General features: G+C 47.4%; 1 protein-coding gene across 1 annotated transcript; it reads left to right on the top strand.

Moving 5' to 3' along the window:
• The first annotated feature begins 750 nt into the window (after nt 1–750).
• Nucleotides 751–24015, top strand: LOC111141858 (lipopolysaccharide-binding protein-like). Its single transcript, XM_022494703.1, has 15 exons — nt 751–903; nt 2618–2732; nt 3909–4037; nt 7507–7662; nt 8265–8328; nt 11514–11577; nt 13452–13543; nt 14049–14225; nt 15544–15603; nt 16852–17019; nt 18459–18526; nt 19032–19074; nt 21066–21129; nt 21951–22027; nt 23650–24015. The coding sequence occupies exons 1-15, from the start codon at nt 780–782 to the stop codon at nt 23692–23694; spliced, it is 1446 nt and encodes a 481-aa protein (XP_022350411.1). The 5' UTR covers nt 751–779; the 3' UTR covers nt 23695–24015.
• The last annotated feature ends 248 nt before the right edge of the window (nt 24016–24263 follow it).

The following is a 24263-nucleotide window of genomic DNA, read 5'->3' as shown; positions in this document are numbered from 1 at the left end:
TTGGGAACCTCATGTGCATCTTTCCAGATCAAGAAATACATTGTTTTCTGCAGCCTCACTTTAAATGTACCATAATTAATTTGGCCAGCGTCCTCTCGTTGGGCCCTTTAGGCTGTCCCACTGCTCCCCTACCTGCTTCGTGCAATACAGCTCTGGGCACCCTGGTGCAGTGACATATTTTTCCCCTGACATAATTATGTACTTAACATTCCAGAAGCAGAAACTCAGGGTTACCAGGCATGCAAACGTTTAAAGATTTGCCAAGTTGCTTTCCAGAAAATGTTACCACCAGCAAGGTCTGAGAAAGCCTGGTTTCCCAAGGAGGGGAAGGGGGAAAGATTTCTTTATACTCAACTCTGTTTGTTTTAAAAAAGAGAAAAGAGTTCGGCTGGTGCCAGACATGGCTTTGACTCCCAGCTCCCCGACTTGCCAGGTGCAGGATCTTGAGGGAGTGACATGACCTCCCTGAGCCTCCTAGTCTATAACACCGGGCCTTGCCAGCAATGAATGTGGGGTCTTTTTGCGGGAAGGGTGGACAGAGATCGTCACCTGGGGCCAGGCCAACCCACCCTCTGACCCGGGACAGCAGCAACAGGCTTCAAAGCATGACTCGTGACCCCAGCAATGTCGCAAGCCAGTTCCAGTCTCTGTGCCTCCCATTCCCAATGCCACGAACCAGATCCCAGGAGCCGCCCCCACTCAGGAGCCACCTCTGCCCCAACCCCCTTGCTACTTAAGGGAGCAGGGCCCCGTCTGGGCCACTGCACTGGGAATCCAGGATGAAGCCCTTGGCTGGGGCCCTGCCCTCCCTATTGTTGAGACTGTTGCTCACATCCACCCCAGGCGCCCTGGGCACCAACCCCGGCCTGGTCACCAGGATCACTGACAAGGGCCTACAGTATGGTAAGAAGCTGTGGCTGTTGGCTGCACTTAGCTGGACTGCCGGGCGCCAGACTGCTCTGGGGACAACGGGGGACACCAATGGGGCACTCTCCCTCGGGGTGGTGAGCCAGGGTCTGGCAGCCTTGGCTCCAAGTCTCACCTTGTTGCCCACCCACAGTGCAGCTTGGGCATGTTACTTGTCAGAGTTGGGGTCCGTTACCAGCCGCCAGGGAGAAGGATTTGGAGAAAGCATCAATTTGGGAGAAAACTTTCGGCATACGGCGCAGGAGAGTGGGAAGTGGAGAGGAGGAGAGCAGCCAGAAGACAGGGAAGTGTGTTATGAGCCCTGCCGCTACCCACTGACCAGGGCAATTCTACCAGAAAGTTCTTGGTAGAGTTTGAAAACATGTGTCTTAAATCTAGAAGGCAGACTGGTGGTGACCCAGAGGGGGCAGGAGGGAGCCTGCAGGGGTCCTGGGACTGCGTCCCCTCCAGTTCCAGGGGTGGGTAGGTGGCTGCTTCAACACTCAAAAGTTATCTGGCAGGGACTTTGATGTACGTTATATCTCCACTAGAAAGAATGAACAAAAGTAAGATGATTTTTTGAAAAAAGATGCTGAAACAAAGTGTCAGGATTCGCCCATCAGGGGGTCAGGAGCTGAGGTGTTTCTATACCACCCTCCCCGGAACTGAACCAGGGCTCTCCTCACAGTCTTGAGCCTCAACTGCCTAATCTGTTCAATGGGGTAATAACATTTCCCCAGGTAGGGTTGTTGGGAGCAGAGGAAAGGAAATCAGGGAAAGCTTCTTGGAGGAGGTTCGGAGAGGTACAAAAGATAAGGGACACTTGGCCAGGGATAAGGGTTAGCGTTCTGGCAGAAGGACTGGCACGGCCATTCTCTCAAGGGAGCAGTGCCAGCTGGAAAGAGGGGAGGCCCCTGGTCTTCCGTGTATACATGCGCTCCCTGAAGGCAGAATCCTGAATCCTTCATGTATCCCAACAAACAGAGGGTATTAGCAAGTGTTGTTTATATTGAAATCCTAAATCAGGCAAAATTTGCCTTTGGTTCCTCTCCACTGTGTGATTGATTGTGCCATATTCTCTTAGCCTATTGGCTAGAGTTGGACATTTTGGTCCTTTCCATATTTTTAATAACATAAACCCCACTTTGCCGTTCCAGGCATCTACTCAGTGCCTGCCATGGGCCACGCACCAAGCTAGGAGTGCGTGTCCTCCCCCCAACCCCCTTTTTGCTCTGCAATATCTCCTTTAATCTTCATGCCAGCCCAGTAAAGAAAGTTCTGTTGCCATTGTCATGGAGAAGGCAAAGCTGAAGCCTTGCCCAAGGTCACCCAGCTAGGAAGATGCCGACACCAGGATTCTATCCCTCAGATGCTTACAGTGTCTTCTGCACAGGCTAGATGCCGAGAAGGATGGGACAGAGGAGCACCTCCCCACCCATGCATACAGCACTCCTCCCCTTGTGGGGTCACTGACAAAGACACCATTTCCTCACCCATAAACTGGACACCCACAAAACAGCACCACATGAAACGCAGTGATGCTCCTGTTTCTCGTGTCACTTTGTACCCAACAGGGGCTCAATAGTCTGTAACCGTCATTAATGCTTACAAGGAAGTCAGCCTTTCTTCCTAGAGCAGGTGGGAGCCATTGAAGGGTTTAGAGGGGAGGAAGGCCAGGCCAGGCTGACTTGCAGCTTTTTCCTGTCCACAGTGGCCAAGGAGGGGTCAGTGGCTCTGCAGAAGGAACTGCTCAGAATCACACTGCCTGACTTCACCGGGGACTTCAAGATCAAGCCCTTTGGCCGAGGGCACTATGAGTTCCACCGGTGAGGCTCCCTTCTGCTGGGGCCCTGAGGTGACTGGGGGTGGGGGTGGGGCTCTGGAGGGAGGAGAGGGAGATTCCCCAGGACATCCCTGGGCCAGTAATGGAAGAGTTCCTCACAACATTCAGAGCGAAGTCCTGGGAGGGAATTAGGTCCCCCCACTTATTCATTTATCCAACAAATATCAACGGAGACCTACTAGCTGGGTGACCTGAGCCTCGGTTTCCTTATCTGCAAGATGGGGATGACACTGTGATAATCCAGGCTTCTGTCTGGCCCCTGCCTGTAGTCCGGAAGAGAAGATAGACCTTAAATTTTCAATATAGTAGCCCAACTGTTAGAGCTGAGGTTTGTCCATCAGGGAAGTCAAGGAAAGCTTCCAAGAGGCAGTGGCATTTGAGCTGAGTCTTCAAAGGATCATTAGACATGAGCAGCTGATGCCCAAAAAAGGCATACAACACTTGCAGAGGAACAGGAAATGGAGAAGGACAATAGAGTCACCGCTCAGCACCCCTCCCTGCCCACTACCGTTCATGACTCCACTCATTCTTTCTTTATTCACTCCATCAGCAAACATTTATTGAGCACCTACTATGTGCTGGGCATATAAAATGGAACTTGATCACTGTTTTCCCACAGATTGCCCCCACAACATGTGTCATCTTGGTTTGTTTCTCCAGCATCTCGTGTCTTTTCTTGGGGTTGGCCTCAGCCTTCCCTGAATCCGTTCCCCCTACTTGGATCTGTGGAGGGAGAAATGGCCCCAAAAAGGAGTTACAAACCCAAAGGGGAGTGTCGATGTGTCCTATTCCAGATCCCACCCAGGATCGTAAGATTCATGGGCTCTGATCCCGATGGTGTGACTTTGGACAAATGCAGCTCTTCCGAGTGGTTTTACTTCCCCCTCCGTAAAAAGGGAACAAGAACAGTGCTGTCCCCCCCTAGAGGTGCAGTTGACATAGAGGAGACAATGCATTTAGCATGGCCACATAGTCAGCACAGAACACACAGCAGGTGCTCAGGAAGTTGGGGGAGACCCACAGCGACCTGGAGCCAGCTCTACCAGCCGAGTCCCCATGGGGTGAGAGTAGGGGCAGCGGCAGGGGCTGGAGCAAGATCCCCGCTGCGGCTGGACCCAAGCTGGGGCTGACGTTGTGCTCCCTGTGTCTCTCTCCTCAGCCTGAGCATCCACAGCTGTGAGCTGCGGGACTCTGCTCTGAGACCCCTGCCCGGCCAGGGCCTGAGCCTCAGCATCTCTGACTCCTTCATCAGAGTCGAGGGAGAGTGGAAGGTGCACAAAGCCTTTGTGTAAGTAGATTCTGCTCCCAGGCTCTTGGGCCCTTGGCCTTGGCCTTTGTCCCATCCTTCTTAGGTCCAAAGTGTTCCTAGCTCATTGGAAAGTCCACGTGGTAGATGGGAAGAGCGCACAGAGATCTGAGTCCTGGCTCTTGGTTGATTCTGATTCTCTTCCCTTCTCATGCTTCCCTCATGGGGTTGTGGGTGAGCTGAAGGACAGAATTCTGTATCTTCTTAAGTTTGCTTTCCCCAGCAGCAGACCAGAGACAAGAATTCAAGTGTAAGTACTTTATCTGGGAAATGACCTAAGGAAATGTCCATGGAGGTGAAGAAGGGAGATAGGGAGGGAAGGAAATCAGTTGGGCAGCCGACTGGGGACCTCGGGAGACCATGTAGGCAGAGCACACCTCTGAGTTTCCCCAACTCAGCCATTATGACCCCTTCTTCCTGTTTGCCATTGGTCAAAGGCAGCTGGCTCCCAGGGACATGAACTCCCTAGCATTTTGAACTGTTCTCGACCTCCAGGATCCTTGGATGGAAGGTAGATCAGTCTGCTTGAGCCACCATACTAAAATATCACAGACTAGGTGGTTTCAGCAACACTTCTGGAGATCCAAAGTCCAAGATCAAGGTGTCAGCAGGCCTAGTTTCTTCTGAGGTCTCGCGCCTTGACTTGAAGATGGTGGCCCTCTTGCTGTGACCTCACATGGTTGTCCCTCCGTGTGCAGGCACCCCAAGTGTCTCTCCGTGTCCTCTTCTTAGAAGAGCACCAGTCAGGATTCTGGCCCACCCTAATGGCCTCAATTTTTTTTTCAAGTTTATTTAAGTAATCTCTACACCCAACAAGGAGCTCGAACTCACAACCCCGAGATCAAGAGCACTGCTCCCCTGACTGAGCCAGCCAGGTGTCCCCCTAATGGTCTCAGTGTAATGGCATCAATTCTTCAAAGGCTCTGCCTCCAATGTAGTCACATACTGAGGTCCTGGGGTTAAGGCCTTCACCAGACGAAGCTGGGGTGGGGGGTTCACAATTCAGCCCATAACAGAATGGTGGGCCAGCCTTCCTGGATGACCTGATCTTATTTATATTTTAGACCTGCACTGTCCAATCCAGTCACTTCTAGCCACGTGTCTCCACTGAGTACTCAAAAAATGGCTGGTACAAACTGATACCCGCTCTAAGTGTGAAACACGAGATTTGAAGGTTCGGTACGAAAAACAACAGAAGAAACCCCATTAGTGATTTTTATGTCGTTAGGTTGAAGTGACAACTTACGCTAATAAAGTTAATTTTACCTCTTTCTTCTTGCCTTGTTGAATGTGGCTCCTAAAAATGTTTTCATTACAGATGGGACTCACATTCTGTTTCAATCGGGCAGCACTGCTGGAGAAAGATCCTCAGGATACAGGTCACTTGTGTAGGGAGCATTCATTCCATTTCCACAAAATAATCAAGCCAGCCACTCTGTCTGGGCTTTTTTTCAGTTAAGTATCTCAAAGATCTTTTTATATGAGCAAATGAAAATCTACCTCATTCTTTTTTTTTTCTTTTACCTTTTTTTTTAAAGATTTTATTTATTTATTTGTTAGAGAGAGAGGGAGAGAGAGCATGAGCACAGGCAGACAGAGTGGTAGGCAGAGGCAGAGGGAGAAGCAGGCTCCCCGCCGAGCAAGGAGCCTGATGTGGGACTCGATCCCAGGACGCTGGGATCATGACCTGAGCCGAAGGCAGCTGCTTAACCAACTGAGCCACCCAGGCATCCCTTTTCTTTTACCTTTTTTAACATAATATTTTTATTGAGGTGAAATTCACACACTGTAAAATCAGCCATTTTAAAGTGAACAATTCAGTGGCATTTAATACATTCACGATGATATGCAACCACCACCTCCCTCTAGCTCCAGAATGTTTCCATCCTCCTTCCCCAAAGAGATCACTGCCCACTGCCCTAGCCCCCGGCAACCACCGATCTATATTAGTTCTCTATGGATTTGCCGATTTGGGACATATCATACAAATGGAATAATACAATACGTGACATTTTGTGTCTGGCTTCTTACATTTAGCCTAAGATTTTTGAAGTTCTTCCACATGCATTAGTGCTTTATTCCTTTTTTAAGGATGAGTAATATTTCATTGTGTAGATAGACAACGTTCATCCTTATTCTTTTTTTTTTTTTTTTTCTGAAAGGGGCAGGGCAGGGCAGAGAGAGAGGGAGAGAATCCCAAGCAGGCTCCATAACCAGCACGGAGCCCAACGCAGGGCTCGACCTCACAACCCAGAGATCATGACAGAAGCTGAAATCAAGAGTCGGACACTTAACTGACTGAGCCATGCAGGCGCCCCTATCCTCATTCTTTTTAAAGCCTGCATAGCATAGATGCCTACAACTTAACTGAACCTGTCCCTACTAGCTGACCTTTAGATGCTTCTGTCACCTTTTGCTGTGACCCGTGATGCTTCCGTGAGCCGCCCCATGCATATATGTAGACGGGAAGGCCACAGAGTAGAGCCTTAGAAGTAAAATTCCGCGGCCAAAGATGTGTGTGTGAGAGGCTGGATCCCAGCCGTCGATATTCCAGAGGTGATCTCCCCACCACAGCCCCTGGGACCTCTGTTTACACGCACCTGCTCAAGCTTCAGAATTTTCATCCATCTGACAGGGGGAAACTGGCATTACTGTTATTTTTATTTTTAATTATATTTTTATTTTGTTTTATTTTTATTTTAATATGTTTCATATGCTTCTTTCCAACTGAACTTCCTGTTAGATATCTTTGATACCCCCCGTTTTTTTTTTTTTCTTTTGGGTTGTTTTGTCCTTTCCTTATTAGTTTGTATGAGCTTGTTCTTTGTGTATTAAGGAATTAGCTTTTTGGCCAGCTCACTATGCAGAGTCTTTCTTTTTTTCCTTTTTTTTTTTTTTTTTTTTAATATGGTATTTTTTTTTTTAAGATTTTTTTCATCCATTTGACAGACAGAGATCACAAGTAGGCAGAGAGGCAGGCAGAGAGAGAGGAGGAAGCAGGCTCCCCACCAAGCAGAGAACCTGATGTGGGGCTCGATCCCAGGACCCTGAGATCATGACCTGAACTGAAGACAGAGGCTTTAACCCACTGAGCCACCCAGGCACCCCTGGGTTTTTTTGTTTGTTTGTTTTTGTTTTTTGGTCTGTTTACTGAAATTTTATTTTTCTATGCTGGCAAGTTTATCAACCATTTCTTTTAAACCTCCTTAGACTTGGATCCTATGTAGAAAGGCTTTTGCTCCCCCATTCCCATCAATAACTAGACCCAGGCTCTCTTCCTGACCTTCTATGTTCTTAATTTAATAAATCTTTACTTTGTAATAATTTTCCTAATTAACTTTCTGCTCCAGCTCCACTTATTTTGGGGTAAGAATCGAGCTTCATGTCTTACTCCTACATGGTGGCTGATCTTAGTCTAGGAATTGTTGATTGCTTCTCTTATTTCCTCCAGGAAACTACATGGCTCCTTTGATGTGCAGGTCAAGGGCATTACCATTTCAGTCAGTCTTGTCTTGGGCAGGGAGCCCTCTGGGAGGCCCACCGTCACCGCCTCTGGCTGCAGCAGCCACATTCAAGATGTGGAGGTGGACATATCAGGAAATTTGGGGTAAGTCACCACTGGGACACTGCCCAGCTTGACCCCTGCGGGCAGCCCGAGTCCCATCCAGCCCCAGGCCTGGCCTCTGATAAGCACAGATGCCCAGGTATAATGCAGGGGTACATCACAGGCACTTGGAGGTCATTCTTTGGGGGACCCTGCTGAGATTAAAAGATACAGGTTCGAGCCAGGAATACTGGTGGGGACCACCATCAGGTGAATGAAATCTATCAGAGGAACACAAGGGCATTTGGCTGAAGGAGAATGTACAGACAATGTACGAGTCTGTGGGTACATATCTTTGAGTCTCAGTTTGCTTGATTAGAAGTATGTGGATTCTCAAGCCTCTCCCCTAAATCCACTGAATCTGACTGGGGCAACAGGGGGCTGGGATGCCAGATAAGAGAAGTCAGCAAATGTGTTGGGAGCTGGGACTCTGCATTTTCATCCTGTCCAGGATTTGGAGACACAGCAGGGTCCCAGAACGGTGGGGAGGAGGGATCCCTTAGGGACGGGCCTGGTCAGAGGCCAGGGCCAAGCTTTCTCAGCTGCCTCACTGTCCCTGCATTCAGTGGCACCGAACTCACCGCCCACTGTGCTCCTCTCTCCAGGTGGCTGTTGAATCTCTTCCACAACCAGATTGAGTCCAAATTCCGCAGAGTACTGGAGAGCAAGGTAGGAATGTCCAAACTGCTGGCATCTGCTGTGTCACTCAAGGGCCAGGTGGGAGCCCTCCCTGGGCTCTGGCCCAGGATGGCCAGGTGGACTGGCCCAGACATATTTAGGCCCAAAGCCCAGAGAGGACAAATCATTTGTCCAAGGTCATGGAGCATGGCCAAGCTGGGGCAAAATGTAGGTCCCTGGACTCCAAGTGTGTTTAGTGAGGCAGAGAATGGTTCAATGTTCAGGAAACGGTGAAACAAAGGGGGTGAACAGAGACTCCTGGCCCTCCGTCTCCTTGACCTTGCTCACTGTCTCCCTGCCCTCCCTCCTGCACCGCCCTGCACTCCGTAAGGCCAAAATGGAAATCGGCACTTGGGTGCCAGCAGACACCAAGTAGGACACTTGGGAAATGTGAGAACCAGATTGGAACTCTGGTTCCTACCTGGGCGTGCTCACGAGCCTCTGCCCTGGAGGGTAAGGCAGCACAGAGTGTCATTTTTTGCCATTAAAAAAATTATGTGAAATCTCCAAATTTTGAAATCTCCTACTACAACTAAGAGGTTTCATGTTAACAAATACTCACTTCACCCAAAAATCCCATTTCTGAGGTATCATGGACCTGGATCTGTGTCTGTAGCAATGACTGCTTCGATGGAGAAAGTCATGAAGGAGGAAAGAGGAACACAGACACACTAGACACACAGACACACAGACTCTCTCTCTTCACTGGGGCCCACGGACTGGTCTTGTTTTGAGTGCCCCTAGTGGTTGAAGTGAGAATAGCAGACAGACCCCACAGATGGCGGGGGAGTTGGGGGGGGAGGGCATTCTGTTCCTTGTCTTGTTCTGGGGTCCTGGGGTCTAGGTGAGCTTGGGAAATATGACAGCCTCCTTCTTGAGCATCTCATTTCCGTGTTGCCATGCTTTTCTCAGTAGGCCATAATATTCTTCATTGGTGTGGATTTCTACTGCCCTGTTGATGACGGTGCAAATAAGGATTAGCAATAACATTATATAATAATAGTAATATATGACAATTAATTTGATATATACAATTAATTTTGTTTTGATTAATTAATGTAATTAACGTGATGCAGAATATATCACTGTATAACTATTCTTATTTGTAACAATGGTGGCTACTTATTGAGCATGTGGTCTGGCCAGGAGTAGTGTGCTAAGTATTCAACCACTGAATATGCCATCCAGCTTAACCACAACCTTTGAAGAAAGTGCCTTTTTCTGTATTTGACCGAGAAGGCTCTAAGAGTGGAGAAACTTGCCCAGTGGTCACCTTGCTGGTGAGGAGCTGGGTCAGCATTCAAACTTCCTAGAAGGTGGAGCAGCTTGTACCAAAGGCTTTCTAGGGGCTGGGTGTCTTGGGAAAGATGGAGACCTCCCTGGATCCCTGACCCTTATGGGTCTTCAGAAATTTCCTTCTTCTAGGAAAACAAAGAGCCTGGTACAGACCCTTTCAAATTCCCCACGGATGGTATCTGACAAGCAAGGCTAAGAATAACCACTTCCTGCCTGCTTGCTCTTTGAGCCATATAGACTCACTGTCTTAGTCTCCTCACCCCCCCCACCCCAAACATCCTTGGGAAGCACTTGGCCTTGTCCCTGTATCCTGTAGACGAGGACGCAAAAGCAGGGAGAGATTCTGCAAAGGTCACACAGCCAGTAGGGGACTGGACAGGATTTGAACCCAGGTTTGTTCAACTCCCCTACGACACCCTTAACCTGCCTCTCTAAGAGGCCCTGTGATGGGTCTGGGACTGAGGGCTGAAAGCCTTCCCTCCCCCGTCATGCAGGTCCCCTCAGGGTTGGGGGCTCTTTGGGAAGATCTGGTAGGCCTTTGAAGGAAAAGCAAGGAGGGACTAGTCTCCTTGAGGGCTTGAGTGAGGCTAGCAGTCTCCTGTTTCCCATGAAATCAACCGTGACTGTCCTTCACCACACTGAGCCAGCAACAAAGGGAGACTAAGATTTCAACTCTTGCCTGCCCAGCCCCCAGCATAGAGTTTCCCACACCTCCATGCCTGATTTGTGTGAGCTCACCCTTTTGCCTGCCCTTAAAATGCCAGCTCCCATACCCGTGGAGCCTTCCTTCCCCCATATGCCTCTCCTTCCTTATATACATGGATGCCTCCGCACAGGGGGTGTGACCCATTAATCAAAACAACTGTGGACCATGGGGACTCGCGCCCACACACGAACAAAGAAACTATTTACATGTAAATCCAAATGTTTTAAGATACAGTAAATATAAATCCATTTGTCGTCTTTTGACATAGAAACTGCTCTTTGAAAATAGTCTCCTGGTTGACATTGGACTTGTCTTTCGCGCACGAAACATTGATCGGCTACAAATTCCAGCTCAGCTTTCTTTAACCACAGTGAGAATTCAAAGACATTTACAAAGCAATCCCCGGTGCAGAATCCTTCTAGATTTTCATGATTTTTTTTTTCCTCCTAAGCCTTTTCTTGTGCACACTAGGAAATTTCTCTAAGCAGCTCACCTCTCCCAAGTACTTAGGTTTTCTCGGTCGTATTTCACTGGTTTACACAAGAAATATTCTGAGCGATTACAAGAGCATGTATAGCCAGCAGCTTTGGGAACACATATTCCCTCTTCTTGAGAAACATGCCACGCAAGTTGTCTCCACGAAGGGTGTGTGCCTACCATGTGGTGGCCTCCGGGACACGGGAAACGTGGAATACGGATGGATCCCAGCCAACCTGTGAACGGATGGCATTTCAGAAGTACCTACTAAGTACACACCTATGAGATGGCTATTTCTATTGGCCGTCTAGTTCCTCTATTCAAGTCTAAATTCTAGGGGAGGGGCAGCACCTCCCAAACGAAAGTATCTTTCAAGGTGAATTTCAGGCAGTGCCTCCAGCCAAAGTGCCCGACCCAGCTGGGTAGCAGACTAACTCAGATATCCAGCACCGGGATCAACTTGGAGATGTCCGGGTGGACCCTATTGAGGTCCACATGGGGACCTGCATGTTTTTTATCATTTCTATTCCCTAGCACATGGCACATGTGAGCACTGATACATTTTTGTAGAATCGATCAATGGGCTAATATATGAAAGACAGTGACTAGAGCAATTAGCGCAGTGGCAAACCAAAGCCAGTAGCGGGGATGGGAGCGGGGAGGACCCACTCAGGCTTTCTCCTTCCATGTTTTTCAGGTTTGCGAAATGCTCCAGAAATCGGTGACCTCGGACCTACAGCCTTATCTCCAAACTCTGCCAGGTAGGCTACTCCACCCATGCGGGGGGACACTCTATTAATTTATATTTATATTTATAATCAGATAAGGCTTATAAAACATTAAATGGGGCAGCAGTGTAGAAAGTAATAGTGTGAAGTATTCTTTTCTCCCCAGATTTTCTTCCAAGAGGTAATAATCTCTGTTTGGGGTGTCAGCTCTCAGATATTTTCTTTCATATATAAAAATATAAGTATACATAATGATACAAACATACATTCATTATATATTCCTTTTGTTCATGAATACACATGCATATGTCAAATTATGAGTATGTATCAGTCTACACATAGTAGACATTGTTTCTTTTGTAACTTGTATACCTTGGACATCTTTCTGTATTAGCATACACAAATTTATCTCATTTTTTAAAAAAAAACTTTTTGGGGCACATGGGAGTCTCAGTCAGTTAAGCATCTGCCTTCGGCTCAGGTCATGATTTCAGGGTCCTGATATTGAGCCCCGAGTTGGACCCCCGGCTCAGCAAGGGGTCTGCTTCTCTCCCTCCCTCTTCCTCTGCCATTCTCCCTGCTCATTCTCTCTCTCTCAAATAAACAAGTAAATCTTTTTTTAAAAAAGAAACTTTTTGTGAGGGTTTATAGAGAGAGAAAAGTGCTTAAGTCATAAGTGAACAGTTTAAAGAATTTTGCCAAACTGAGCACAGGAACGTTCCCGCTCCCAGAGCAAGAAACAGAACATGATGGGGCTTTCGGAACTCCTTCATGTGAGCCCCTGCCATGGGTCCCCACTGAAGGAAAACCGCTCTCCCAACTTCTTCCAACAAAGATTAGTTTTGCACACTGTAGGCAAATGGCACCACGCCGCATTTCAGGTCTTCTATCAAGAGCAGATAGTTTTCTCGGCTCTACTTTAAAAGATGAAGTTGACTCATACTGCTGCATGGAGAGCGAGAGTCAGTCATTGTCCTTGCTGGATGCCGCTCCACAGTGTAGGTGTCCCTCCCTTTATTTATTCATTCTGCTGTTGAACCCATTTGGGGAGTTTCACTTTAGGACCATTATGGGTGGTGCTTCTATGAATATTCTAGTACATATGGACACATGTCTTTGGGTATATACCTGGGAGAGGGACAGCAAGCAGGCTCACGTGACGGCTACAGGCTCTGCGTGACCAGATCCTTCCAGTTTTCCGAGGTGGTTGCAACAGACCTCGTTTTAGTAGCTGTGTAGTTCCATCATATGTGTCATTCCATCATACGGATGTGTCTGAGGTATTGTGTGATGCCCTGGCCCCCGGGCCCCCCACTTGCTCGTTGGCAGCTGTCTTTCAGGGCAGGCCCAGGCAGGCACAGACAGCCTAGTGCATGGGACATAGGACTCTCATTCCCCTAGGGCTTTGAAGGGGAGTTTCTGGGCCTTCTGGACATGGACTGACCTTCCTGGTTATTTGGTCTGTGTTGATAAGAGGCAAGTTTCCCCAAAGATCAAGGCTTCGGTTGGAAACTGGGGAATAATTCCCTTGATTGGAGAATTCTCCCCATTCTGTGGCTTCTTTGGCATGAAGATGTGGAGGGCTGCCAGACCTGGGCTCCTCCTGCCCTCAGATGTGTGTGCATGCGTGTGTGTGTGTGTGTGTGTGTGTGTGAGAGAGAGAGAGAGAGAGACACCCTGGAAACCAGGTCCCAGGCTGAGCATACCACCCCCTTCATGCTAACCCGCCAGTGGGACAACAGAAACATGTCCTCTCTTTCTTGGAGGAACATCTTTTTGCTCCAGGGCTGGGCTGGGTCAAAGGTCTTGGCAGAGGGGCAGGGGCCCCTGAAGAAAGTCACAAGAGTGTGGATCAGTCAGAGCCCCCATCACCTGGCTTCTAATTCTTCCCCTCTCCTGGCTCACAGTCACAACAGAGATCGACAGTTTTGCTGGCATTGATTACAGTTTAATGGAAGCCCCTCGGGCAACAGCCCAAATGCTGGACGTGATGTTTAAGGTGAGAGTCCTAGAGCAGGGGCATGGGTGGGTTCGGCCCCAGCAGAGCATACCCTCAAGGCCAGCCCTTATTTGGGGCCTCCTGTCTCCGGCTTCAGATCTGTCCTCATCTCTCCAGGGGCTTTGGCTGTGTTGAGGGCAGGGCAATATGGAGTGGTGGGGAGTGCTTCAAGAACCAGGGCTCCAACAGGAGACTTACAAGTCTTCAGCCTTGAAACCCTCCCTCTTCTCCTCCTTCATTTTGACCATCACGTAGGTGAGGTCAATCAGAACTGGGCAAGGTGGTGCAAAGGGTATTAATGGGTTAAAAATGCCAAAGCTGGGGAGCTTTTCATTTACAGATTCTGGACACACAACACTTTGATGTGTTGTGTTTTAATGGTAGAGTTTCAGGCAGTGACTTTCCAACACCCCCTACTCAGGCTGTATAAGCAACTGCCTAGCTCAGATGTCCAGCACTGGGGTAGACTTTGAAAAGTTCAAATGCATACTATTTCTCTCTCCAGGGTGAAATTTTTAGCCGTGATCACTATTCCCCAGTCACCTTCCTTGCTCCTGTCATGAGCCTTCCTGAGCAACATGACCGAATGGTCTACTTTGCCATCTCTGATTATGTCTTCAACACAGCCAGCTTGGTTTATCATGAGGCCGGATACCTGAACTTCTCCATCACAGATGACATGGTGAGGATGATGACAGAAAAACATGCACAAATGACAGGGTGGCCTGCCCTTCCTTCTTTCCTTTCCACCCCGTTTATATCAATGATATAGGAAGTTATTGAGAAGAACGATTCAGACAAGGAAATATATAAATGAGCACAATTTCCCTTTTCACTTCAGCTACCAGGAAGCTCGAGTCAAAAATCCTTTCTCCGTTAGAACTGTGAAAGACTGTGACTTTTTTGTCTGGGTTTTACTTTTGTCCCTGTCTAGACCTGTTGTTCTAATTCATATTTTCCCTCATGCTTAGTTTGTAGAGGCTTAAAAAAAAACTCTTAAAAATTTAGTAAATGAAGCAGGTTAATGGATACACTAATAAATGCATAAAGTTATACTGAATAGGAAATGAAACCAAGTTAAAAGTGAAACACTACCATGAAAACATTGTGCCCATAGTTGATTTTTTAAAAATAAAATATCTATTTGGAAACTACCTTGTAACCAAAAGGAAAAAGGTCCATGGTTTAGTGATTCATGGTGAAAGGAGACAGTCTTTCTAGAACGTACCTCTAAAACAAGAGTCTCAAACGGGGTTTTGTATAAGGAATATTAAATTTTTAAGTGGATTGCATCTTTAATAATTCTCCAGTTTCTTTAATATTCCTGGGTTTCAGAAAATTATTTCTTGTAGCTTTTTGTAAAGCTGAGGCCTCGTGAACGTCAGGATGATGAGAGCAACAGCGCAGCCCCATTATGTGGTCCAGCTGGCTCTGATGATAGACGGGGTGCCACCTAGTGGGTGGGGGGAGTGGCCTGCGGTCTTTTGGGTGATTTCTCACCTTTGCACCTTTCTCACCTTATATTTCTATTATCATGTCTGAGCAAGGCACCCCTCCAATGGTGCAGTCCTTTCTTTTAGCGGACTGGGTCATAATAGCTGTGTTTTATAATAGCTGTGCGCTGGGTCCCATGTAGGTGTTGTGTGCACACCGTCCCATTCAGCCCTCGCGATGACCTGATAGGCTCAGAGAGGTGAAGGGACTGGCCTGTGACCACACAGCAACAAAGCCAGGAACCATACCTAGGTCCTTATGACTGCAAATCTCACTCTCACGGACCCTCTGTGTGCATCCCGCATGTCACCTGTGTCCCAGGAGAGCAGCCAAGGCCCTGGCAACTGGTGCTTGTGGTGAGTGCAAGACAGACATCTCACTGTTGTTATGGTAACCCAGGTAGTCAAGAAGCCGCAGTCTTGAGCATCCTCCTCCCACCTCCCCATCTTTCTCAGACCTTCAGCTCCGGTGAGAGTGCCCTAAAACTTTGTGTCTCTTTGCTGCAGGTTCCCCCGGGCTCTAACATCCGGTTGACCACCAAGTCCTTTCGCCCCTTCGTCCCCAGGGTAAGCCTTCTCTCAGACCTCGGCAGGTGCAAGCCAAGCCCACTAGCCTCCAGAGGTTTCCCTTTAAAACCACGGAGCTTCTCTCAGCTTAACCAAGAGTCAGAAGGCTGGCAGTGAGTCCCCCAGGGAGGGTAAGGTCTTCCTGCTGCTGGCTTCGGGGCCCCTTCTCTCCAAAGCCCAACAACAGAGGGCTGAGCCCCGTGTCTCTGGGAACATGAGTCGCCCATTCTTTCGCCAATGATATCTGAAAAATCCCAGGGAGTGCCAACATGTCCCGCCAAATGCACCCTAATTAATAACATCAGACAATTAACAGAAGACACACTAGGGACCAGGCACGGTTCTTGGTGCTTTAAAAATTATGTTTTGAAAGGATAATAAATTCTCATGGTTCAACATCCAAAAGACATAAAAGACTCTAGAGTGGAAAATTTCCCATCCACTCCCGGCCCCTAACCACCCAGTTCCCATCCAAAGCCTACCTCCTTCTGGGGATATTCTATGTATATGCCAACAACTGCTGTGAATCTTTTCCATTTTTGTACGCAAATGGAGGCATATCATACACGCCTTTTTGTACCTTACTTTTTTGCCTTACTGTCCCGGGAGCTCACTCTGCAGAAGTAGAAAAGAAGATTCCTCACTCGTGTTCTCATGAGCATCCGGTCTGCCATCGTACAGACTCATCATTGTTGGCTCAGCCAGTCTCCCAGGAAGGACCCGTGGTTGTTTCCGGCAGTTGCTACAGCAACCCTGTCATCACGGGGCTAAATTCATCATTTAATCCCACAGAAATCCATCTGTCCTCTCCTACACCTTCCCAGTTCCCCCGCCCCAGATGCGCCTCGGACAGGCAGTCATGTTGAATATCCAAGGCTTGACATATAGCCATCCTGCCCTTGACTCAACAATTCCACTTTTAAGAATGTACCCCTCCCCCCAAAATAGCCAAGGGTACTCACAGGAGTGGTCATTATAAGGGCAAAACCTTGGAGACCACTTGATGCCCAGTGTGGTTAGATCCGTTACAGTGCCCATGCCCGATGGAACCCAATGCAGCCATGAAAACTCCAGATGTCTGACAAGACAAGATCTCCAGGGGCACCATTAAGAGAAAAATGAACAGAGCGTTTTGTGAAAATAAAATCAATCAAAAAGCATTCTCAGCTTTCTCTGACTCCCTCGGGATTCCCCTGGCAAACCTGCATGTTTCCTTCTCTTGACATAATATTCTCATTCTGCCCCCAGTTAGCCAGACTGTACCCCAACATGAACTTGGAGCTCCAGGGAGCAATGGCCTCTGCCCCATTCCTGAACTTCAGTCCTGGGAATCTGTCCTCGACCCCCCTGATGGAGATTGAAGGCTTTGTGCTCCTGCCCAGCTCCGTCAGGGAGCCTGTCTTCCGGCTTGGTGTGGTAAGGCTCAAAGCCTTTGCAAATGCTGTTCCCTTTTTCTGCATGCTCTTCCCCCTTCCTTCAGATCTCAACTTCAGTATCAATTCCTCAGAGAGGACTTTTTTGATTGCCTCTTACCACCTTAGGCTCCCTGTCATCTTTTTTTTTTTCTTAAAGCACGCTATTGTTTTCCTGCATAGCATTTATTATAAAGATGCTTACGTAACTGTTTGCAGGTTTATTTGCTTAATGTTTGTATCTCCAAAACACTGAGAAGGGCTATTATTGGGAGGAAGGTATAAGGGTCTTGGACTTGTTTGCTCTGCATCTATATCTGACCTCTGAAGACTACATTTCCCAGGCTCCCTTGGACTTTGACTTCTAATAAAGTTAGCCAATGGGAAACACTGTCAAGAGAGCAGGAGGAAGGAATATTTCTTCCTCTGTCTTTGTCCTAGACAGAGGCTCAGGCAGTGATTCTGTCACTTCCATGGTGGTTCCCTTAACCCCAATCCCTCCTCTGTTCTTTCAGTCCTGGGGTGGAAGCAGCTTCCTTCCTCTGCTGGTCTCTAAGTCACCCCCCTAGCTCTCTTTGGCTTCTTGGCAATTCCATCACTTGTGTAAGCACCTCCCTATATCAAAGGCCCTCTGGGTTAAATATTGAGAGGGTTCTCTCCTTTCTCAATGGACTCTGTGTAACAGTGAAGGGATTCTGAGTCCTTTTGGGTTCCTGCTCACTGAATGGAGAACTTTGTTCTCTTGTGTCAGGTTGGAAACTCAACAAGACAAATTTCTGGAAGGGTAATTGCTCCTAGATGCTATAGCTGCAATTTGATATTGTTGTTATTGTCGTCAAATTTGTTATTAATATATTATAAATTTTAAAATATTATTAATATTATTTTTATTATTATCACCACCAGGACAGACTCTTAGCTGTGAGGTAGCTAGAAATGATCCCTTTAGAGATCTCCAGGGATAGGCACTCTACACCTCTTGGCAGTCTGTCTGTTCAAAGTTCAGTCACTATCATAGTCACCAACTTCAAGTAAAAAATGTTCAAGTCCAAGTTCAAACATGTATTGAGTACTTATGATGAACCTTCTGGGAGTCTATAGTTAGGGAACAAGTTCCTGCTTTAACTCACCAAGTTGTTTGTTTAAAGGAAACAGCTGGTCCTAATAGTTATCCTTCCTATATGTGACAGACTTTCTCATTTAGTTGTATTTTTTTAATATTTTTTATTGATTTTTATTTATTTATTTGACAGAGATCACAAGTAGGCAGAGAGAGAGGGGGAAGTGGGCTCCCTGCTGAGCAGATAGCCCGATGCAGGGCTTGATCCCAGGACCCTAGGATTATGACCTGAGCTGAAGGCAGAGGCTTTAACCCCCTGAGTCACCCAGGTGCCCCGACTGCCTTTCTCATTTAAACCTGTTTCCTTCTACTGGAATTTCCAGGCTACTAATGTGTCTGCCATGTTGACCTTCAATACCAGTAGGATCACTGGGTTCCTGAAACCGGGAAAGTAAGTCAGCCTCCTGCCCCCGTGGAGGCACTCAACTGGGCTCCTTCCATCTGGACATTGTAGCTGATTCTCTGTAGCTGGGGGTAGGGATGGGAGCAGATCTTCTTCTCAATGTTAGGGGTCTATCACTGGGGAAGGAAACTTAAATTTTACCTCGGTTAGCTCAATTCTTTTCCCCCACTTGTCGTGCCTCCAAAATGTCCTTTCTGCCTAATTCCCATTACTTCCAAATTTCTAAAGAGTTTACTAATACAGCTTTTTCTTATTTTTGACATTAACCATATTGACTTTCTGACATACACGACTCACGTCCCCTCGGTGAGTCTTCCCAGTAAGGTTGCATCGCTGATTTTGGTTCTTAGCCATCTTTCTCAGTCCCATCCCTACACCATCCTTGGTTCTGTGTCTTCTTAAACCAGAGACTCCTTTCTGGGGACCCCCACATTGCTTAGGTGTCCCATGGATATCATGCCCACATCTCTGACTTTTGCCTGATTTGTTATAGGATACAAGTGGAACTGAAAGAATCTAAAGTTGGAGTGTTCAATGTAAGTAATCATTGTTTTTATTTATGAATTGATTAAGGTGTTAACTAATTTAGTGTGTTTCCTAAGCAATGCTATGGCACTTATAGAAGAAAATAGAAAAGTGAGAAGAGCTACTCTCTGCCGTAAAAAATGTAGTTGTTGAGGCATGAAACAAGGGCCAAGGAACAGTTACATTGCAATAGAAGATAAGTTATAATTAAATCTTCTGTTGGACAGAGTTATTTTAACTACGAGAATACAGGGCGCCTGGGTTGCTCAGTGGATTAAAGCCTCTGCCTTAGGCTCAGGTCATGATTTCAGGGTCCTGGGATCGAGCCCCACCTCGGGCTCTCTGCTCAGCAGGGAACCTGCTTCCTCCCTCTCTCTCTCTGCCTGCCTCTCTGCCTACTTGTGATCTCTGTCTGTCAAATAAATAAATAAAATCTTTAAAAAAAAAAAGAATACAAAGCCAACTAAAAGTGCCTTAAGCCAACAGGAGGAATTTATAGGGTCATAAAACTAAAAAACAAATTAAAAAAAATGAGGTTTCAGGCATAGCTGGATCTAGGTACTCAAATTAGTGCATCAAGAATCTCTCCCCATCTCTTCTCTTTGCTTTCATCCATGTTGACTTCATTCTCTGACTGATTTTCCCACTGCTAGAAAACATCAGCATTTTGTAGTTTAACTTTTAAAAATTTAGGTGTTAGCTCTCATTAGGTGAATCTGAGTCATGTGACCATTCTTTAGCCAATCACTGTGGCTAAAAATTGGACAAGGCCAGTTGACCAAACATGGGTTTCATCTACACTCTGGGAGCCAGGGTGTGTGGTCCCAAGCCACATGGACTGAGATTGGAAAGGAGATTTCCCCAGGGGAAAATTGGGACTCTGTTATTAAAAAAAGAGGCATTAATTGCTGGCCTGGCTGAACCAAGAAGTGATTTCCACCAGGAGGAACAAGTGGCAAAATGGATGGCCCCATATTGAAGTAAGAAAGACAGTGGGAAAATCAGTGTGGGCTGATGTGATCAGGGAGAAATTTCTGACAAGAAGGAAGACGGGGTGATGACAGCTACTCTTCACAGGCCGAGGAGGAGATGGATAGACCTTAACCTCCAATAATTGTCTTCCTTTTTACCATCCTGCCCACACTGACCCCTCTGGCCAGCCTCCCCCTGCCCTGCGCTGCCCAGACCCTCCCTTACCGACTTACAAAGTAGAAACAACCACATAAACTGTGGAGAGAGACTCTGCCCACAGGGATCCCAAAGGATGACCCCTTCCAAGGAATGATGGAGGAAGTGACTAATGACACACTAATATTGCATCTGTACATGGCATGTATAAGTGTCTTATGAGGTAAAACATTCATATATAAAGATTCACAAGAAGTCATCTTATCGGGTGTTCAGAGCATGGAATGCCGAAAGTAGGAACTATAGAATCAGATAAATCTGGACTCAAATTCTGCCCCTGCTTCCCCATTTCTAAATGTCACTTTCATTCTGTGGGCCTCGGTTTTCTGGTCTGTGGAATGGAGGCAGTAATATCAACTTCAAAGAGTTATTGTGAAAACTGAGTCAGGTGTATATATAATGTTCTGAGCCCTATACCATCTACATGGTGAGTGTTATAAAATGTATTTCATAATTTTTGTTTTGAATTTTTTTAAAGAAATTATTACATAGCAAATTGGGAAAACATTATGTGGAAACAAATTAAACTGTGAAAAAAAATTAAAGACAAAGCTAAGTCAAACCTTGACATTCTTCCTAGAGGGAAGACAGTTGGGTGTGTAATCTTCCAAGGGTTTCTATCCTTTTGTACACAAATAAATGTGTTTCTTTAAAATAGTTTTATAATATAAAACAGTAGTATGATGTAGGCATCTATCTGAAATTCGCTTTTTTCAGTCTTATTCGCCATGTCGCCACATGCAGACATGGAGACGTTTATTGGTGGGCAAAATGGCACATGTGGTCACGGTGTATCTCTCCTGTTCTCCACCAGGTGGAGCTGTTGGAGGCGCTACTCAACTACTACATTCTCAACACCCTCTACCCCAAGGTCAATGGTAAGAATCATGAGGGATTTTTCCATGTCAAGGAGGACAGTGCTCTTTGAGGAAAAAGGAGCTGAGCTTGGAGATGGGAAACACGGCTTTCCTGCAGGCTGAGTGACCTTGGTTTAGTCAATTGCCCTCTTTGAGCTTCAGCAGCCAATGAGATGGGAGTTTTGAAGGTGGTCTCCTCTCCCTCCAGGGCTCTAGTGAGGGTTAGGAACTGAGGGGGCTCTTTGGGGCAGAGGAAACCTCCTCCTAAGAGAGAAGGAGGGATTCACAGAAGTGTGCCCCCTTATGCCCTGAAATGGCAGGTAAAAGACTAAGGACCAAGCTAAAGCAGCGGGCACAGGGCAGCCCATCTCTGAATTCACATTTCCCAGTCAATGGTCAACTCCCTAGTCAGAAAATAAAGCATCAAGTTCTAAACACCATTTCCACGAAGCCCTGCTTCATTTGGCCACAACAGAAAGCAGGATGAGAGTGAGGGCAGGTGCCTACTAGCTTCTTACTATGAGTATCTGCCTCCCCATACCTCCCACTCCTCCCATATAGCACCAGGGCTGGGAGCTCAAGCTCCTGGAGCAGCCTGCCAGGGTTGAAATCCTAGTTCTGGCTGTGTGACCTAGGACAAGTTAGTTGGCCACTCTGTGCCTCAATTTCCTTATCAGTAAAATGGAAATAATAATCTTATCTACCTCATAATCTTTGGTGATCTTTAAATGGGAGTATACTGTACACAGAGTTGGACGAGGGAAACTTATTTTTTTCTATGACTTTACTTATAATTATTATTTGTTTACAAATCTCTCTCCGTGCTATGCCTCAACCTCCAGAGAAGTTGGCAGAAGGCTTCCCCCTTCCTCTGCTCAAGGATATTCAGCTCTATGACCCTGTTCTCGAGATCCACAAGGTCAGTGGGTTCCGATGGGCTTTTGAGGAATTGGGGAGGGGGGCGACTGGTTTGTTTTCCAGGTTCAGAGGCCGTAGCTCAGTGGGTGGGACTCAATCCAGCGCTGCCGCTCAGAAAGGGGAGGAAGGCCCCAGGCACGCTAGATGCCATGCAGCCACCCATGTGTCCTTCAGATGTGGCACCCCTCCTCGGGCAGCTGGCATTGGACACAGCCTGTGCCGCACTGCCTTCCACGTCCCCACCCCTGTGGGTGACCTGAGGGAACCTCAACACCAGCTCACTTTGAAAACACTGTCATGGCAACAGCACAGGCTCTGAGAGCCATTTGGAAGTTTTGAAAATTTCTTCTAAATTCTTTTTTTTTTTTTAAGATTGTATTTATTTATTCGTCAGAGAGAGGGAGAGAACAAGCAGGATCATGACCCGAGCTGAAAGCAGACACTTAACCGTCAGTTAACAGAACCATTAACAGAACCGACAGTTAGAGGCATCAGAGACATCATTTACTGAACCATTTCCATATCAAGGAATACATCTGAGTCTTTGCTCTCCACGCCACGGTTCTGATCAAGCATTTTCTGGTGTGTTTGTGCCCATGGTTCAGGTTATCTTTCTGGAATAGCGTCTGTAAGGAGGGATGACTGGGTCGGGAGCCCTGTGAGCAGTAAAGGAGATGCTGTGTTGTGTCTGGGACATTGTCAATCTACAGCAAGTAACAGCCGCTAAAAACAAGGAAGGGCAGGGGCGCCTGGGTGGCTCAGTCAGTTAAGCATTTGCCTTCAGCTCAGGTCATGATCCCAGGGTCCTGAGACCGAGTCCCGCATCGGTCTCCCTGCTCAGCAGGTTAATCTGCTTCTCCCTCTCCACTACCCCTCCCCGAATTGTGTTCCCTCTCTCTCAAATAAATAAGTAAAATCTTTTAAAAAATAAAAAAATAAAAAGACAGGGAAGGGCAGCAGCGGGTCAGGGACATGGACACACTGACCCACTACTCTATTTGAAAAGTAATATCCAATGTCCTTTTGGACCCAAGGATGCTAAACATCCTACTGCTGAGAGTTTACAAGGAGTCAGACAGCTGGTTAATTGAAGTGAGGACCGACAATTCATGCCGCTGGCCTCAGCTGGGCACATGAGAAATCATCAGAAGATTTATTATAGACTCTCATGTTCAGTAGACTTTTGAGGTCATTTGTTTGACCCCCAAAGGCAAGGGCTGGATCACTGTGGGAGAGAATTGGACTTTGGCTCGGGTTCAGAGTTCCTGCCCCTTCAGGTGATGGAAACTTCCAAGGCGGTAGGAGTGTAAACCTCAGTGGTGCACAATTTTGTGTTATTTGCGAGGGAGAGAAAATTTAGGTGACACAAAGGACATTTATGGGGCCTGCCTGGAAGCAGCAGCTTGGGAAATGACAGATAAATCGCCACCTCAGAGAAGGTGGATGGAAAAAGCTGTGCTTTATGGAGACCTTAGGGATGGAGGCACGTTTGAGATTTATGCCCTGACTTGGTTTCTGGCAGAGCTCATGCTTCCCCAGATGTGGGCCTCCCTTTATACTGGAGATGAGTCTTTTTTGGCGTAAGGAATGCTTTCCCATGCCATCCTGTCTTGTCTCTCCTAGGATTTCCTGTTCCTGGGCACCAACCTCCAGTACAAGAGAGCTTGAGGGCCAGGACCCAGCTGGGGTTTGGAGCCCACAGCTGGACTGGCAAATTGCATTTCCAGATGTGCAGCATTTTCCCGGGGAGATGAAGACCTCTCTGTTCCCAGCTCTGGGGGAGAGGTCCGCCTGGGTGCCCTGGGCCTCTTCAGCGGGTGCACCCACACCCTTTCTGTCCCTGGGCTTCCCAGCCCCCACCTCCCCCAGGAGAGACCATCTCCCTGGGCTGGCCTGTACCCTCTTTAAGAGCAGGCATCATCTTTTTTAGTCACCATCTGATCTCTGTACCTGGCACTGTGTAGATCCTCAATAAATATTTATTGAATGGTTCAATGAAGGAACCACTTGGTGCTCTAGCTGAACCTCCCTACCACCCGGCCTCTTTTGTCTGCGGACTCTTTGGAGGGTCAGCCCCATCCGTGGTCTCACAGAGGCCCACCAAGCCCTGGATCTGACTCTGAGGCCCCCTCTGGAAGGTGCTTGACCATCTCAGTGCATGGGCAGCTCATGGGCTCACTTCGATGTGTGCTCCCTCCCTCTCTCCCTGCCTGCTACAGACAAGGGAACCAGTAGGT

The sequence above is a fragment of the Enhydra lutris genome, unplaced genomic scaffold (assembly GCF_002288905.1).
Source record: "Enhydra lutris kenyoni isolate GAN:26980312 unplaced genomic scaffold, ASM228890v2 scaffoldscaffold6, whole genome shotgun sequence".
Classification (NCBI taxonomy): Eukaryota; Metazoa; Chordata; class Mammalia; order Carnivora; family Mustelidae; genus Enhydra; species Enhydra lutris.
This window is presented reverse-complemented; position numbering and strand designations above follow the sequence as displayed.